Raw genomic sequence first — 18,356 nt, forward strand, 5'->3', positions numbered from 1 at the left:
CCGGACTCCGCCGCGCCGCCCACCGGGACTCTACCCCCCCCCCAACCCCCGTCCCGGCCCCGAGCCTCCGCCGCCCCCGGCCGGGCCGCCCCGGGCCCTGGGAGCGGGCACGTCCCGCCGCCACCGCCCTTAAAGCCGCGTTTTCCCCAGTCCGCAGCGTGCTCTGTAGGCAGGGGAATAATTTGAAAATGAGGTGTAATTGCTTCCTACATTAAGCATTTTTAAACGCTTAAGTAGACGGCGAATTTCCTACGTTTTAATTACAACACAATATAACTGTTACTTAATAAATCTCTGTCTAAATCTTTGTACTTGCTAATCAAATCCCATGCCAGGAGAACAGCCATAAAAGGCTCAACTGTTACTAGTTGGGAAAGCACAGGTTTTTGTAAACTTTTTTTTCCGTGCGATGGAGACATTTCAAAACGTATCGCAGGTCTCTGAGACTGTGACTTCCCTGCCCTTCATTTGTCACGGTTATAACGAAGTCGAGGAAAATCTGTGATCTGTTTAGTGTGTGCCCATTCAAAGACAGAGGGTTCGGATGGATTTTTCGAGTTCTGTGTTTGGTGTTGGATTCCATGTTGAGGAGACTTTTGTAGCGCGGATTTGGTGCTGAAAGTAGCTGAATCAGACCCTTTCAAATTCAAGATGTGGAGCGCAAACTGTGGGAACACTTGCAAAGAGGTGAATGAGGCAGAGCGGGAAATACCGTAGGCCCCAAAAGTGAACAACCAATTTATTCCATATATTGCCTTACAAACAATATACTGCCCTTAATGCTGTCAGATTTGTTTCGTATTACATTTTTCTATTATCCCATTATTCTGTTCATTTCATATTACAAATAATGAGCAATGTAGTATAGCCACGACTGTACGGTTAAAGGTAGAATTAGAGTTAGAGTTCATATTCATCCTTCCACAATTTTCTTTAAAAATGAAACAAATGAAGTGTTAGCAGTCATACTAGAAATGATGGAAATAGCTTGTCATTGTTCTGTTAAGAAGAGCTGTACTGTGGCTGCGTTGTCTTAGGTTCCAGGCTGGGCCTTCTGCACGCGATTCTGCTGAAATCCGGCTCATAGGCTCTGTTGGAATCTCATTTACCTCAACAGATGTGTTGAGGAACAATGTTATGTACATCCGGTTATTTTCAATGCTGGTGCTGGAAACTATTTTTTATCTTTTTTTTTTTTTTTTCTCTTTCAATATTTATGCTTGCATCTTCGTAATATATCACTGTTCTACTGTCAATACCAGTCTTAACATTTTGTTCAATCTGAAAAATCACCCGATAAATGTAATTTAAACATATTTGCTATTTAAAAATGGAGCAAATTGCTATTAATAAAATGGAATTCTTTTATCAAAATACATTGTCCCGAGAGTTTAACAGGGCAGAAAAGCTAAAACGTATTTATCTGAACCGGTCGTTTTCAGAACCTTGCTCACTAACAGAAGACACAGAGGAGATTCCCCCCGGCTCCTTCCCCATAATAACATGGGTAAATAGAATTTGGCTTTGGAAGTTCTAACATACAGACCAGACTATTCATGTAGTACTCAGCTTGCTTACCAGAGAATTAGTTCACATGTACATGAATTGCTTTGTCTGTCACAAGTGTACTACCTTGCTAATTTAAAATGTATGCAGAGAAAGTTCATGTCAGATAAGGGTGTGAAAATGTGCTTTTTTTTTGCAGTTTTTGCAACATTCTTTTTGTCAAAAGATCTGTTGCGACCAGGGGCAAAGTGAAATTTATGAGCTAAATTCTTCCTGCATGTAGCACTGACTTACTAGCTGTCTGTTCGCTGAAGCACAGTGGGTCTGGGGTGAGAGTCTGTGACAGTAAAGTCTCACCAAAAGGCTCTGATGGTCCTAGATCTTTACATAGTCTCTTGCAATGCGGACTGCTTTGGGTGTAAATAGATGAGCAAGGGACAGGAGAGAACATTGGTTCATTTGTGCGGATGTGGCAAGCGGGTATCTGGAATGGTGGAAAATGGGGAAGCCACAGTCGTAATTTATGTGCCAGAAGGACTACGGTGAAATAGGCTCTGTCTTTGGACTTCAGGGTAAATGCTGTTTTCCTCATGTCCTTTGGGCAAAGCTCGTTACAAAAGCTGGGTCTTTAGAAGTCAGACAGCAGATTTCACCCAGGGAAGAGAAGTGACTGCTCTGTAATATTCCAGTTTTATGTCTGTATTACCAAAGTCAGCGGTGCCTACAAGAGGAGTAGAGCAGCAGGGAATCAAGTGTGCCTGTTTTACTTAGGCTTTCCAATTACACACCAGGAGCAGAGGGAACGTGCTCTGAAGCGCAGTAACAAAGGGTTTTGTGTGAGTGGCAGGGAATTCTGCTGTTTCCAACAAATATCAGCTATACATTTTAAGCATCAGCAAACTTCAAGGTTCACCTGTCCAGTAGCGAGTGGAGGACTTGTTCCCCAGTCGTAGTCATGTAAGATAATATTTTACTCCTCAAGAAATCCCCTGGAAACTCCCTCTGCATGAGAAAGACTAGAAAAATTGAGCCTAAGGAACAAGGTCTTCTGTACTTTTAAAATATATTTATTTGATCCCTCCTTTTAGATGATATACATTTATTTTGACACACGGGATCCCGTAGGCTTTTTTCAGGCAAAACTCTTGTTGACCTCCCAGCCTTGTCCGCCGGCAGCCAAGGCTGAGCTCTTCCATAGGTTCGAACGGCTGCATTTCACCCCTTGTCCCACACGTCAGTGGGAATTCAGCCTGGGAAAAGACTCCACAAAAGAGGCAGGAAGACTTCATATTTTTGCCCCAGCAATACACAGTCACACTCGTTTAACACGAAACTGAACCTCTGGGTGTAGAACATTTTTCACTTGAAGGATTATGAGTTTCCTGGTGTCTCTGGGGCCTTTGTTTGCGATGTTGTTCAGTATTTGGGTTTGAGGAGTTGAAAGCTCTGCCTGGCAGACTGTGATTCTGTACCAAACGTTCCCCAGGAAATTACAGAGGTGCCTTGTCAAGTTTCTATTCATTTTTAATTACCTGGCGTCCCAAGTTGTCGTTTATATGCAAGCAATTGCATTATGTTTTCCTGGTGCATCACATTCAAAAGTTTGTCACACTGCTTTGCAAACAGAGTGACTATGAATCAGAGAAACTGAAAACAGATTTTTGTGAGAGCTTGACAGTTTTGGGTCATACGCATTTCATACAGAGCTCAGTTATATTGCAGTATTTATCTGGAGATGCACATTCAGTGTGGTGTTGGGGGAATGGCTTCTGCAGATAATTATATTATTAATACAAAGCATGAATATTCTGAGTACTTTATGCATTACACAGCTTATACTGACAGCTGCATTATGAAAAAAATAGCTGAAATCACTGAAATACAAAGCCATTTGTACCCTGCATTTGAAATTAAAACATTTAATAAATATCTATTAAAATATATTTAAAATGCAGTTTTCAGACATCTGATGCTTGTGACTTTCTGGACTAACGTCATGGATGTGCAAACTGAAAAAACGGTGGTCTTTATTTACACTCGTATGAAAATGTAGACGTATGTCTGTATGATTTGTTGAGAGGCAAATAGCTTTGGAAGGATTTTTTTTTCAGGATTATTTGCTGTGTGCATTGCAGGAAGCAGATGTGCATATTGCCAAAGGGAGCTGATACTCATTAACGGGGAAAAAACTTGTAACTGGAGTCTAAGAGCAAGTGGTTATTGCAAACTCGCTCCAGGAAAGAGGGAGATGTTTGGAGGCCCGATCCCGGATCTACCGGAGTTGCTGAAAACACTCCTCCTAATTCAGAGAACTTTGTGAACATGGTTTGGGTGAAGTCTTCCTCTGACATATTGGGCAAACCCCGAAGCAGCGACCACTTCACCTCTGTCTCAGCTGAACTTCATCAGCTTGAGTTAGTGGCTTGAGTTTTGGGCTTTGCTGGGGTAGCGCTCCCTGTCCTTTGGTTGCATTCTGATTAGGGGTCACGAGCTCCCTGGGCTTACAGCACATGAAGGGAAGGATCCATTTTAGGGCAAGTGATTGCAAATAATTGTGGGTGCAATTCTGGACAATTATTTGCACAGAAAATATAGGCAATGTAAATATTCAGTTCCTGATCTTTGATTGTAGATGAACAAAGAACTGTATATGCGGTGGCCAAAGCATTGGTACTTGTTTTTACCTGCAGTGCTTAGAACCTACGCCATACGGTAACTTCTTTGGGGATAAAATGAAAATGTGACCTTAAATGTTAAGACCAATTGCGTGACCCTCCTACACAGATTATTGATTGGAAAAAAATAATTAGCAGATTACTTATTTGGCATCTTACATTCTAACTCAGGATTCAGGCAGTTGGATTCCTGCTATGGGTCTGTGCAAAATCCATCAACGATGAAGGTCCAGACCTCCCGCTCCTCACTCCTACCTGGGGGGAGGGAAGGTGTTGAGGAGAGGTGCTTATCTGCTTTCTTGCAGTGGTACCTAGCAGAACTGTTAGTAGAGTTCCTGTCTGGTGCAGGGGTTCAGACCTTTGCCTGGAGGCTGTCTGGTTCCATGCCGTTCTCGTTAGGATCTCCAGACACGTGCCTGCTATTAAAACACTGTCACTAAGCCGGCTTGCTCGAGGTCTAGGCATCCATGTCATTGCATGTTGTGGGTGAGGGGCATGAGCTGATCCCACTACATGCACCCGATTCCTTCCCAGGTGATCTGGATGGCACCCCATTCGAACCCCATTTGTGAGACCTGCCTCTTACTGGCCACCTGCTTCCACGGCCAAAACACAGTGCCCTGCCCACCAACCCACATGGCTTCAGGGCACTCCACCTGGATGAAACTAATAAAGAAAGTCAGAGAGGTGAGTGAATGGTATAACAACACTCAAACTGCACTCTGAGAACCCTCTGCTCAAAGGGCCCCAACCCACCAGGAGCTCTACCATGACAACCAGGACCAGGGACTGCAAAGCAAGTGGTGGGAGAAACCTACCACAGCTGAGGAGCAGAGTGACAAGGGCAGGGGGATGAGATAGGACTTGATCTGTTCAGTCTTGTGGTGCTTGCGGTAGAGTGGGAAGTAGATAAAGACTGTATGGTGTGTTTGAATTTGTCTGTTGTGGCAATTTATCAGCTCTTAGGAATCACCTACATACCTAGTCATAATGACAATGGGCATTCAGTAATTGATGAGCTGGGATTTCACCCTCGTTAACCTACCAGCTTACCCAGTAGTTGTCTCTGCAGCATCAGAGGTTTGTTAGACAAAGCATACCGCTGTTTTGGCTCTGCCTGAAGCGGACAAAGTGGGACTTTACCAGTTTGACCCCATATTTGCCCAGTTTCTAGCCATCAAGAATCCCTCTGATGTCTCTGTGTCTGTAATATCACCTTCTTCCAACCTCATTACGGACACAGAGAAATTTCAATATATTGTGAAGTATATTATATTAAGAAGGCATTTTTTCATAGAACTTTTTGCTAATACATTGTTGTTTTAACCATCAGAGTAGAAAGACCAAATATTGATTCCTTTCAGTGTATTCGCTTGTTTAATGTCCATGGGTGCCCTGCCTGAGTCCAAATTTCGCCCAAATACCAAGGGGAAATTATTGTGCAAATCTGTTCTAAAACGATGGGAATCTGTTGTTAGTTCCTACTCAAGGGAGTTTGCTCATACGGCGTGATTTTCTTTCTGAACTTCCCTTTTCTTCTTGTAAGCACAGGATATCTGTTCAAGGGAGACTCAAGTTGTGTCTTTGTCATCAAAATTAAGTTTTGTGCTCACAGCAAACAGAATTTGTTTTCACTCCACTTTAAGGTAGTCCGTTTGTGAGGTTCATTAAATAATAGGATATAACCCAAGACCCAGCACCTTGACTGGGAAGGCAGTGACTTCCATTTTTATCATCCTTCCTAAACTGGAGTATGAATGGAAAGCAACCATTCAGTGAACGTACAGCCCTTGCACACTAATCTGTGTTTGGGAGATATTTTAGGTGGACATATTAGTGTGTGCCATATGTGGTAGATCTCACTTCACTGTGAAAACCATCTAAACCCATCCCTCCTCTGAAGAAGCATCGGAAATCCTTGCTCCCCGCTTTTCCCTAGGAGCATGCTTAGGTTTTACAACAACTTCTGTCCACCTTGTCTCCATTGTGCCTTTTTCTCCTACCTCTCTTTTCCTCTGTTGTTTTTGTAGTGGATTCCTCAGCCTCTGAGAAAGAGGGTTTTTTAAAAAACTTTTGTTTCTGCTGTAGTTTGTTTTGGAAAAGACATAAAACGCCCCTGGCTCCTTTAGGAAAGGATTGGTGATGGTGTTTAAATTCAAGTTACCATTACTATTTCCAAAAGTGGATTTTTATTTCCCTGAAGAGGCCAAGATTTAAAATTTGATAAGAAAATATAATTAAGAGTGATCTTGATGCATGTCGCAACTATAGTTAAAACACTCATTTGATATTATCTGATTTCTGTGTTATTCAGTGCAGCTGGGGATGCCTATAAGTAAAGGAAACAACTTTAAGTTAATAAAAAAGCACATTAAACATGGGGAATGGGATCCACTCATTATTAAGGGAAAGAATATTATTTTAGAAGGAAGTAGTGTGATTTTCTCATGCAGTACGTTGCAATGCATTGAATTTAGTAACAGGAGAAATAACTGTAACGAAAATGGCATCTTTGTAAAGGACACCGTATAGGATTGGGCAACTAATTATGTTGGAATTTTAAAGCACTCGAGCATGCATATTACTTTTTTTTTTTTATCAATTGTGACTTCAACTAGAATACCAGCATTGCTTCGTACGACTTACAGCGAAACAGAAATATTGTAATTCCCTATTCTTGAAAAGTCTCTCCCCACTTTTTTTGACGCTCGGTCTTCTGGGAATCAACCTAGTTCAGCTGAGCAACAGACTGCCTGTAAACTCACTGCCCATGTGTTATTTTAAAAGCTCCTCAACTCTCGTGTATTAGTGCTGTCCAGTCTTCCTTGAAAATAATGGCATATGTTTCAAAGTATTGTCCTACCTACAAATTGTTCCTTCCTCTGTTCAAGGTTTTTTGGACATCAAAATTATTTAATGACGATGTCCTCGTTTCTCAGAGTCTGTTCTATTCTCCTCTGCTTGCAGAGAAATGAATAGAAAATTGAAGGGGATATATGTTCAGAAAAAGAAGTTAATTCCTCTAAGAATATGGATACATGATCTAATATGATCTAATATGAGATTTTTGCAAGAAATTTTTCCAGCATTATAAAAAGACAGCAAACACTGGTTTGTAGGGCCAACTCTGACTAGGTTATTCACATGCACCTTAGCAATTTTATTACATTTTTCTTAAAAAGATTTTTAATGAAAAATGTTATTGTAAACTGGAGAAATTTACTCAGTGCTGACTTTTGTAATCCTTCTTCTTTAGGTAACCCTGACTTACCTGTGTAGGCAGATTAATTTTAGTGGGCCACTGATCTGAATGAGTGTTTGTAGGATCGTGTCATTTTTCCCATTGATGCTGAAGTACTGAATTTAACTTCAGAATTTAGCTGTAATTTAGTTAACTACAAGTTCTACCAAAGTATTATTTAAAGTTACTAGCTTTAAAACCTTAAAAGAAACATAGGTGTATTACTTACATCTTTAGGTAATGCCCTTTTCCTAAATGAGATTTCCATTACAGGCCTGCTGCTGATGTTTTACTTGGAAAATTTGTTTACTCTTCCCTTGGGAACCCGTATGTTGCTTTGATTTATAAATCATATTTAACCTCCAATTAAAAAGGGAGGTTTAGCATGTTTGCTTCCTTTATGTTTGCAGTTTGTGTTTGATTGCTCCTAGTCTTGTTGCCATAACCTTTTTGACTGATTATGCGCACGTCGCTAAGAACGTGAGCGATCCTCTGGGTTTTTAAGATAATTTGCTCTTCTGATTGAAGGACTAGATACTCACCTCTGCTCCCTGCTATGCTTTTGCCTTGTGGTGGAAAAAATGACTTCTCCAGTAGCTACTTTGCGACTGTGCTTTCAGGACATTCAGAAAAGATTCAGCGTTTCCAGAAGGTGTTTGTGGTTTTCATTTTGCAAAATGAGCGGCGAGAGGGTGTCTGTCTGCGGAGCTGCGGCAGCGTCCCTGCAGCTAAAGCTGCTGCCCGCCCTCCTCTTCGCTGGGGAGCTGCTGCTCCCAGTCAGGCGGCTGGGATACCCCAGCAGATTTGTTTCGTTTGCTCTCGGGGAAAGGCTCCGTGCTGAAGGATCAAGGCAACGCGCTGAGCTTGCTGATCCAAGGGCAGGAAGGATTCGTTCCAGCCAAGTCAGTGTTAGAATTGAGAAATACAAACGAAAGAGCAACCTTATTCACCAGAGGTGTGTTCCCCAAGTCTTGACACAGGCTGAACTTCTGCTGATTCCAGCGGGGAAGTTCGGGCTGAGTCACTGTCCAAGCTCATTAGGGCTGGTGAATTAGGTAACTCGAGCTTGAAGACTATGTTGTTTCTCCAGAAACACTTTTTTTTCCTAGACATTTAGAATACTTCTACAAAACATACACTCTTAGTCTATGCAATAAATTATCTGTTTAATGAAATATTGTAACAACTACATTACAACGGGCGAGCGATTCAAATAATTGGACACAGTAGCTTTAAAATAAGAAGAATCATTTACATTCTTTTGGATGCTTACGTTAGAGTTGAACTATAAACTGAGGTGGCATCTACCTGAGGCATCAAATCTGCTCTTGTTTTTATTAATGTAACCCAGAAATTGTCATTTGCATTATTGCTATAAATAATAACTAACATAAATGCAGGTCTGTGATTTTGAATGCTGTTTCTGAGAAAATTTAGGTGACTCTGGGTCATTTTCTGAAACATTTAGAAGCCACGTGGGAATGGATTGCAGGGAGAGGGTCTAATTTTGATACAGAGAGGACACATACCTAGCAAGCAAAAGGCAAAGAAGCAAAAATAGAGAAGGGGGTTAAATAAATAAAAATAATCTCAATTAATTAAGATATAGAATTTGGATTTATACCATGATGTCTGAAAGTGGAATCTAACTTGTTTCTCTGGTATTAACATGACCAAGGCAGAAAAAAAGAAGAGCCAGGTAGTTTGTCCAACATGGACTGATTGGGAAGATTGTCCAGAACGCTTGTGCCCTGTGTCTCCTTACCATGCAGGAGAGAGAAGACTGAAGTTGCATGACACATTATACCAGCATAACCTTCATAACAGAAATCAAGGGGGGTGGGAGGGTTGTGCCTGATTTGGAGAGGAACTTTTCTGACTTTTAGGAGTCTAAACAGCTAATGGAAATTACTTGTTCTGAAGACAATCCCATATAATCTTAGTTCTAGACTTGCTTTTCATCCACCCACCCCCTCTGTGTCCCAAATCCCAAACAGACTGAAAACAACGGCAACAAAAGTTGTCTGTAGTTAGTATTGTACCTAAAGTGTCTAAAACTAATAAATTGCTAAAACTACTGAACTTCAGCGGTGAAAATACATGCAGTCCATTTGTTTCAGCAGCATCATTTTATGTGACCTAAAGCAAGACTTTATGTCCACCTTGGCTTTGAATTCTGCCCCGGGTATTCCCTTCAGTGACACTGGTGCGTATCAGCAGTAACTCAGCAGAAAGGCACCAGACCCAACTTGTAATCCTGACCCAACCACTGTTGTTTTGCAGTTATCGTTGCGAGAACATGTTTAACTGAATTTGTGAATTGGTGGGAAGTTGTGCGTTCTAGGTCTTGAACACCACTTTAAAATTTGCAAATACATCAGTTGTCTCGAAGCCTTGATAGAAGCAGCAATTCCGAGCAAATGTTTCTCTGCGGTGTTTGTAGAAGCTGGACAGTAAGCACTTTCAAACAGGAACCCTTATCACTTGCACAGCAGAGGTTCTAGTTTAGTTAGAACTGCATGTTTGTTTGTTTGCTTTAAAAAATTAGATTTCCCTTGAAAAGCAATGGTTTAAATTAAGAAAAAAAATATTTATAAAACTTAAAAAACAGGTTCAAGAAGCTCTGCACTTAAAACAAGTTCTAAGGGTTTTAAAAATCCATAAACACCATGGGGTTCTCGCACTCCTAATTATGAATGTTTAGATTTTGGTGTTCATTTCCTCTGATTGAAATACTGCAGGATGAATTATTCATCCAGTATATACAGGGTCACGGAACTTAATCCCCTCCATTTATTTTAAGTGAATGTCATGTTTGTAAAAAGTGCCAGATTGACAGACAAGATTCAACCCTTCCGATAACCTACACATTGTATCTAAAGCTGTTTAGAAGTAAAAACTCTTGTGGTTAAAATTATTGGTTCAAGTCCTTCACTGATGAAAGTCAGAGATGAAAATCAGTTGTTTTTTTTTTTTTTTAAAGCAGCATAAATTTAAATCACAGAAGGTGAGGTTTTCTCTATGAGCTCAGTTTTAAATTCAGATCAGAGGAGGCCTCTGGTTGCTGCCTGGGTATGGCTGAAACCTCCCCTGAAGCAGAACTGCTCTCCGTGCCGGGCCAGTCCTTACCCATCCCAGTGCCGCCTGCTTGGCTGGCTGAAGGCACCTACTGGCATTCACATCATCATGGTTTTGAGTGGTAAAGCTTTGTAGCAGTGATTCATTAAGTCAGCGAGGCAGTGACAACAGCTTTCCAGCACTGGTGGCCTCTGACAGGTTGCAACTGGTGGTCCCTATACAACTGCCTCCACGTCCTGCCCTCAGGAGTTAGGGCAAGATCCTTCTCATGTTCAAAATAGTTAGAGACTATAAAAAGATCACTTACCCCAGTGGCAATTTACCTAAAGGAGGGTGGTGGTGGGATAGGCTGAAAGGGTTGTTCTGTCTGTTACACATCAGGGTAGGTATTCCTTTAAATTAAGCTTTTACAAAAAACTAGTGTATCTTTAGTCACGTCCCGTCTGTTTTATCAGTAACAACCCAAGTAGCACCTCCAGTGTAATTCAATAACAAACTGGGGCTTCTCCATTAATTACATTTCATAGGCTTTCATTTTACTTCATGCCATAAGACCATACTAAGGAAGGCCACACAATGATAAATAGAAGTGGAGGAAAATATATACGGCTGGATTAAATATTCATCAACAATGCCTGAGTTAATGCGAGCTGTCCAGGAGCTCAGATTTGCCCCACGTCATGCAAAGTGATCAGATTTTGGTTGCTGAGAAACCGCTGGCAGCCTTGTTTGTAGGAGCTGCAGGAGGCCAGGACATGGGCTCAAGGATCGTTGGACCAGCAAACAGGTGGCTTGTTGGCACAGCGCCTGGCACAGATCTAGCCTGTGCCCCAGCGTGGGGCCGGGCAGGGCGCAGCCCAGGGACCGTGCCCAACAGGCTGCGTGGACAAGGCCACTCTGCTTCCGGCAGAAGAGAGGAGAGCCATGGGCATGGCGTTGCTCACCCTCGGGGCCAAAGAATTGGCCCTGGTCAGTTTTATTTACATGTACAGACATAGTCATCAGCTCCAGGGACTGTTTTTTGTTGCCTGGACACAGCATTTGGACGTAGCAGGAAGTAATTTCTTGAGGACCAAAAGTTGCCTTTCTCACAGGTGGCACTACCCATGTCCTCTTGGCCTGTGATGGTGGGGTGGGGAGAGGTGCGTGGCAATGTGATTGCATCGAGCAGTATTTTGCCTCGGCATAATGCAGCGCTATGTACAACTTTGAAGGGTGCGTTTACAGACTTATTCTTCCTCAGATGAGAAGTTGTTAGAGCATCTGCCTTTTCTAGAGAGCTCTAAGAGGAAGTGCCAGTGGTTGAAGAGCATCCTATGGCATGGCAGTCTGTACAGCATATGGGAAGCATTTTCTCTTCTCCATGGCAAACGAGGACTTTGGCTTTTCCCGGAGCCATACGTGGTAGAGGGGAACAGTGGCAACACAGGAGGCTGAAGGGACATGATCCTCCTCTGTGGCCTAGGAGGAATCCTTTCAAAAGCACAGCTGAGGATTCACCGGACATGACCATTCATTGTGAGGAATCTTACTTGAAATGGAGTTTCCGGGCACATCCTTGAGCCCACTGCTTGGTACCAGCCTGCTTGTGAGCGGGCAAGCCTGGAGAAGCAGGGTGGCCTCACAGAGTTTGAAAAACCTCTTGTGAGCCTCAGGGACTGGACGTTTGTGCTGCCACAATGGCTATGAGACTATTCAGGGACTTGCCCCAGGTCTTTCCTCCTTCCAGCACCCCTATCGGGGTTTCTGTAGTGCTCCTCTCTGCAGGATCCCTTTGGGTTGTGGCTCTTGGTGTCCTAGTGGTACAAAATGGCTCCAATGGCTCTGCTGCCTCCATGAAAAGCTTTTTGTTGCAGTTTGTTAGAAAAAACAGAGAGGTGCTCTTTTCTTGTTTCACATTCTTCTGAAAAGCACTTTACACAGTGGAATAGGCAGGGAGCTTGGAGAACAGCAACTTTTTAGGGCCTGTCACACTTTTTACTTTCCAGTAAATTCAGTGAAATAATTTTCCATGTGATTTAAGAAGTGTACTAATTTACAGTGCAATTATTTGAAGGTTTGTATTAATTAGCATTGTTGAAAACACTGATATTTAGAGGTGAGGCTAAAGTGTAATTCTGAGACACAGTAGGGGATGTGTAATTGGAGTTGAAGGTCAGGTCAAATATTTGGATTTTCAAAAGAATAAGGCAAGTTCAGCTTCAACAAAGTGTTTATGGATTTGGAATGACAATTACGTTGCTGCTGCAGCTGTATGTTTTGTACTAATTAATATACCTATCGGAGGCTTGTGGCTAGGATCCCGTCACTGCCTCCTGCTGTTTTAGATTGCTGTACTCGTTTATATTGACTCCAGCAGGATTACTGCTTGGTTTCCCCAGTGGCAACAAGAGGATAGTCCAGCCAATGGAACTGTGAGTTCCACTGGTAGGAAACTCATGAGCCTGAAATCAGGCCAGTGCCATTATGGAGGTAAATACTGGAAATTTAGGCAGGTGCAATCCAGACAGGAATTGACCAAGTGAAATATTACCATCATGTGAAGTTTTAGCAGAAACTAAAGTGTGTTTCATTTCTTCTGCACTATCCAGGTTGGGTCCGGTTCTACCAGGTGTAGCAGATGTTACATGATTTGCTGAATCAATACCTGTTCTTTCATATTCAGATAGGAAACGTTTCTGGGAAAAAATGCCACCCCAAATCCTAAAACATAAGCACTACACAAATTGAAACTTAAGCAAGATAAATGATCTTGGTTTGTACCTGTTCTGCTGAAGAAGCATTTACAGGGTGTGAAATAAACCACCGAGCACTTTTTATTTAAATAAGGAGTCATTCATTGTGAAATCCTACCGTGGCAGACTGAAGGACTCTCCCTTCTCTATTTCAATAGAAACCCTTCTCCCCAGCCTACGGGAGGACCTAGGAAAATAGCTTGCAGGAAAGGACCCAGCCCTGCAATTGTTTTGTGCACAGAAGCCCTATTGAAACCAGGAGAAGCTGTGAGCAAAGAACCCTTGCAAGCTTATATCCCAAGTACCTAGAAAACAGATTTTTTAAAAGACATCATCAATAATAAAAATAATACGACAGTTCTGACTCATGCTCTGAGCAAACAGTTACCAAAGAGTTTAAGATGTTCCACCTCCCCCAGCTGCTCATTACCTCTCTGCTCTGGTGAGCGTTGGTTTGGGATCCGTGCCCACGCCTGCCCGCTGCAGCTCAGGGCTCAGCCCACCCTCCTTTGGGGCTGGGGTAGGTGAGGCACTGGCATGGGTCTGTCTCTCCTGCCGCTGGTATGGCCGTGGTCACTGCACACCCAGCTGAAACTGCTACAGTGCTACCTGCCAGGGCCTGGCCACAGCAGCCACCACCCCATGCGAAATTTGGGAAAGGTGGGTAAATGTTGGAGCCCACCTGCTCCAACCCATGGGACTCATTGCCGGGAGGATGAAGGTGCTCAGCAAGAGAGATGGGACAAACTCATCACAAATACCTCCAGCAGTAGCTCTCAAACGTAGTGATTAGATGCAACCGTGGGCTTGAGGAGACCCTGAAGAGCAGGTTGCAGGAAGGCAGGCAGGTGTATGGGGGAGCTTGGCGGTTCCTCCCCTGCTCTTGGGGTGTGTTCCCTAAACATGTGCTGCTGGTCCCTGCCTGGGCCAGGCTGCTGGGAGAGGTGTGCAGGGCTGATGCAGAGTAGCTGGTCTTAAAAGCAAAGCACAAGGGGGCCACTGTGCCCCTGGAATCCAGCGGAGTGGTTATGGGTGGCTCTCTGGGTGTCCCCACTGGCCCTGGGTCTTGTATGAAGCCCCAGCAGCATCTGAGGGCAGCATCTTTTACAGCAGATCCACTGCGTCTTAGTCTCTTAGAAATGTTTTTCCCTTTCCTTTCAGGCACCCAACGGCCTCCCGGCCGTCAGCGGTTTCGTGTCGGCACCAGCCATGCCTCCCTACGCCACACCAGCCCAAGTGTCACCTTACATGACGTACAGTGCCGCTCCGTCCGGCTACATGGCGAGCCACGGCTGGCAGCACGCTGGAGGCACCCCGCTGTCCCCTCACAGCTGCGACATCTCCGCCTCGCTGGCGTTCAAGGGCATGCAGACGGCCAGGGAGGGCAGCCACTCGGTCACGGCCTCCGCTCTCTGATGCAGGAGCTGGTCCAGGACCACCACGAGCCCGCTGGCTGGCTGTCCCCTGAGCCTGGCTCCCAGACTGCTCTCTTCGTGCCAGCGATACCTGGCATTTCTCCTCGTGACTGGTCTGCCGTAAGGCTTTTGGGATTGAAAGAGCTGAAGACAGCATCAGAAACTGAGAGAAGTGCGGGGCTGTGCTCTTTAAGCAAAGACCTTCAGTAAAGTCCCTCAAAGGGCTCGTGGAGCCTTGTCCCACTCTCTCCTGGTCAAACCACACGTATTTATTCTTAATCATCACAGACTTTCTAAATGTGCAATTGTTATTAAGATTTGTGTAAAAATCAATAAAGAAAAATCATCACAGAAAATTCTGCTATGCCTCGAATCAGCGAAGGCGGCTAAACGGGAGGCGTTTGCGAATTGCCTAGAGAACAACCCTTTCATCGATGAGGTTATACAATCCACTGCTATTAAGAGATCACTTTTTGGTTGTTTTGTTGGGTTTTGGTAATCAGATATAGAAGCAAGGCAATAGGCGGCTCTCAGATTCTTCTGGCATGTCGCCATCGTCAGGCAGTAGTAATACATTTGTGTTTTTATCCATTTGTATATATAGGCTTTTGACAGCATTTGTTTTCACCTTCCAGTACATTTATTTCTATTTTTTTTTACGTTAAAAAGGTGCCTTTCTAGCTATTTTCTGTGTCTTTGCGTGGTGGTGTGATGGCCTCAGGTGATGAGGTTTAGGTAAGCTTTTTTTCATCGTGTTTTCGTGCCTACAGTGGAGGCTTCAGCATTTCATGAAATAAATGCAGTTATCTCTTTAGCAGAAGATTCAAAGGCAGAAATCCAGCCAAGTAACACACCACAGCTATACCCAGCCTCCCAGATTCACGAAATACCACATTTGTGTTAAGTGTACAAACAGAAATGGGTGGAAAATATCTGAACAAACCTGAAAACTATAGAGAAAAATGCCATCAGTGGGTAACCTGTGCAGAGATGCGCACAAAGCCATGTCAGTCAAGAAACCCACTGAGAAACAGAATTGTACCATCATTGTCAGCTCACTTGTCTCTGGCATTTTCGGCCCCAAGATTATGTTGTAATTTTTTTTATGAGGAAGTTGTCTTTGATTTCTGCTTTAATGAATGTAAAATATGGCTCTTGGTAAAGTTTACATTGTTGTTCTGAAGCATTTCTTTTTCCCTTATAGGTATACTGGTGGTGGTGCTACAAACACAGATATTAATATTAACAAATTCCCTTTCTACATTTCTGTATCCAGTGGCAAGTACTCTGTGCCAGTTATTTTACTTTCAACTTTAATCCCAAGAGAGCTAACGTTCTGATCTTTGAAAATTTACCTGTTTTCCTTGGGCAATAATAAAGTTCTGATTATTGTTCTAGAATGCTTTCCACATGCTGTAGGTATGTTCAGAATATGAACATGGAAAAAAAAAAAAAGCCTGGTGTGACATTTCATATCCATAGAACATTAATATATTGTGTATTTTTATAACTGTTGTGCAATAACTTTAATTACACCAGAGATAGTTAAAGCAGAGGAGAAAACTTCATTTTTCAAATATTGCTCTATCTACATACCATATTAAACATTCACTCAGTGGGAAGGTAAAATACAGTCCCCTCTTAAAATACAGTCCTCTCTTTGTGGATTTCCAGCTTTCATCATTGAGACAGCTGTGGGTAAATTTTCAAAATAATCTAAGTAACCAGTACATGTGTTATGTACAGTATATACACTGAAATATAGATGGACTCAACTGGCTGCTGCCACCTTTGCTTTTTGCATTAAAAAATAGTTACCATGACTGTATTTCTATGAATAACACAGGTATTGTATTATGGCCCTAAGGAAAGAAAGAACTGATCTCGGATCTGATCCCGTATTCTTCAGCCTCAAAGGCATTCGACAGCTGTTTAGCTTTAGCGAGATGCTGAAACCCTTGTTATTCAGTAGAAAACTTTTTAAGGACTGTTTCTTTGAAACCCCTAAAGGTAACGTGCACACAAGTGCATTTCCACTCTGCCACACTGTCAGTGACGTGACGGACATTATTCTGCCTCTATGCAGTTGTAGCTGAAAAAAGATGAGCCTTAATACCATGAAAAAGAAATCGGTTTAATTCTAGACAAGCTCTTCACTAAAATTAAAAGGGAGGAAAAAAAAGATAAGAAAAAGATCACGAGTCAATAAATGATTAAGTTGGCAACAGGATTTTAGCTTTCAACCTTGTTGTTTTTCTGGATTATAGAATTATTGAGTAAGTCTACCTATTGTTACCCATACAGCACAAACAAAGTACATCAAAGGAAATAAAAAATCTGGAAAAAAAAAAAAGACAAGAAGCCTTCCGTAGCACAGCTTTTTGAGCTCTAAGAATTCACAAGCCTGTAACAAAGTGTGCCTATGCTAAAAGTTTTCAAAATTTTCCTCAGCAACAAGAGGTCATTTCTGGAATAAAAGTCATCTTTTCTGACATTCCCATGAGGCATTAGTGTGTTTTGGGAGATATTTAGAGAGACAGGTCCTTAGCTTGTATCAGTCGTTTGCATTATCTTGTCTTCAGCTAAATCAGGATAATTTACAAAGCAAGGAGACGACACGATGTTGATGGGAATACACTATCATGAACCATTTTTGCTTGTGTTTGTTTAGGTACAGCTCTTCGCGCCTCTGCTTGCTCTGTAGAATACCTTAACCCTGAAGTGGAAAGTTGGTGGGGCTGTGTGCAGAAAGTGGTGCTCAGAGGGAGCAAAGGTACCTGACCTTACCTCTTGGTGAACTGCCTGTGATGGATTTTTTTGGTGTGAGTTTTCATAACAATTTTTTTTCTTAAATTCTGCAAAGCAGAATCCTCCTTTGCCCAAGGACTTTTTTTCCCTGCTTATACTCATGGGTAAACTGAAAAACACAACATGCTACCTTATTAGCCACACAACTTTGAGCCACTTTACAATAAACAAAGGAGAAAAAGGGATTTTTTTTTTTTTAAATAATAAACAAGGGTCAACTGCTGTTGTCAAGCATAAGGGTATAAATCTGTAGTGAACCCACTGAGGTGAATGGATTAATTTGGGAAATACGCAGGATATGCGAGTGCAGAATTTAAGTTTTTAATCTGAAAAGCTGCACTCCATTCCCAGAGTGTCAAATGTTTTCATGGAAATCAGTGAAGCCTAATACTCCCTTCTCTGACAGCCCCACTGTGTTTGCATGGTCCTGGCACAGATCTGCAGTGTAAAACTGAATGAGACCCCATATTACACCAGGAGTGACAGGGACTGGGCTGGCATGTTCATGGGTTCGTTTCCTAAAACAATGCTGTGTTTTCTGCTTTCTAGTGGTTCTCTCTTTATCAAAGATCAGGCTGAGCTATTAACTGAAAAAAATCATGTTGGAAAGGATGTAAAACCAAAGGCTATATATGTATATACAGTATGTTTAAAGCCTTTTATTTTTATATTTTGTATGCTCTAAATTAATAAAAGACTAATTATGAAGTATTTGGCTTTTAATTTTCAAAATTATCTTAGTAGCATCTTCTCTTTGGCTAAGTACTGATAATGAAATGCAACAACGAGGAACATTTGCCTTAAAATTATAAACTGTAACAGAGCTGATTTTATTGATTTTAGCTATGAAGTAGCATAGGTATGAGAAGTCGCTGTTGTCAAATTTAGACAAAAGAGC

The 18,356-nt window shown here is 42.3% G+C and overlaps 1 protein-coding gene across 1 annotated transcript in view; it reads left to right on the plus strand.

The window, feature by feature from the left end:
- The window catches only part of PAX9 (paired box 9), an 18,990-nt gene extending 4,339 nt beyond the window's left edge, over window positions 1-14,651 (plus strand). Inside the window, exons 3-5 of the mRNA XM_009887015.1 lie at window positions 9,881-9,930; window positions 11,571-11,594; window positions 14,397-14,651. Of these exons, the coding sequence (XP_009885317.1) occupies window positions 9,881-9,930; window positions 11,571-11,594; window positions 14,397-14,651 (329 nt within the window). The remainder of the gene's footprint in view (window positions 1-9,880; window positions 9,931-11,570; window positions 11,595-14,396) is intronic.
- Window positions 14,652-18,356: the final 3,705 nt, after the last annotated feature.

This window comes from Charadrius vociferus, unplaced genomic scaffold, assembly GCF_000708025.1.
Source record: "Charadrius vociferus isolate BGI_N301 unplaced genomic scaffold, ASM70802v2 scaffold14, whole genome shotgun sequence".
Classification (NCBI taxonomy): Eukaryota; Metazoa; Chordata; class Aves; order Charadriiformes; family Charadriidae; genus Charadrius; species Charadrius vociferus.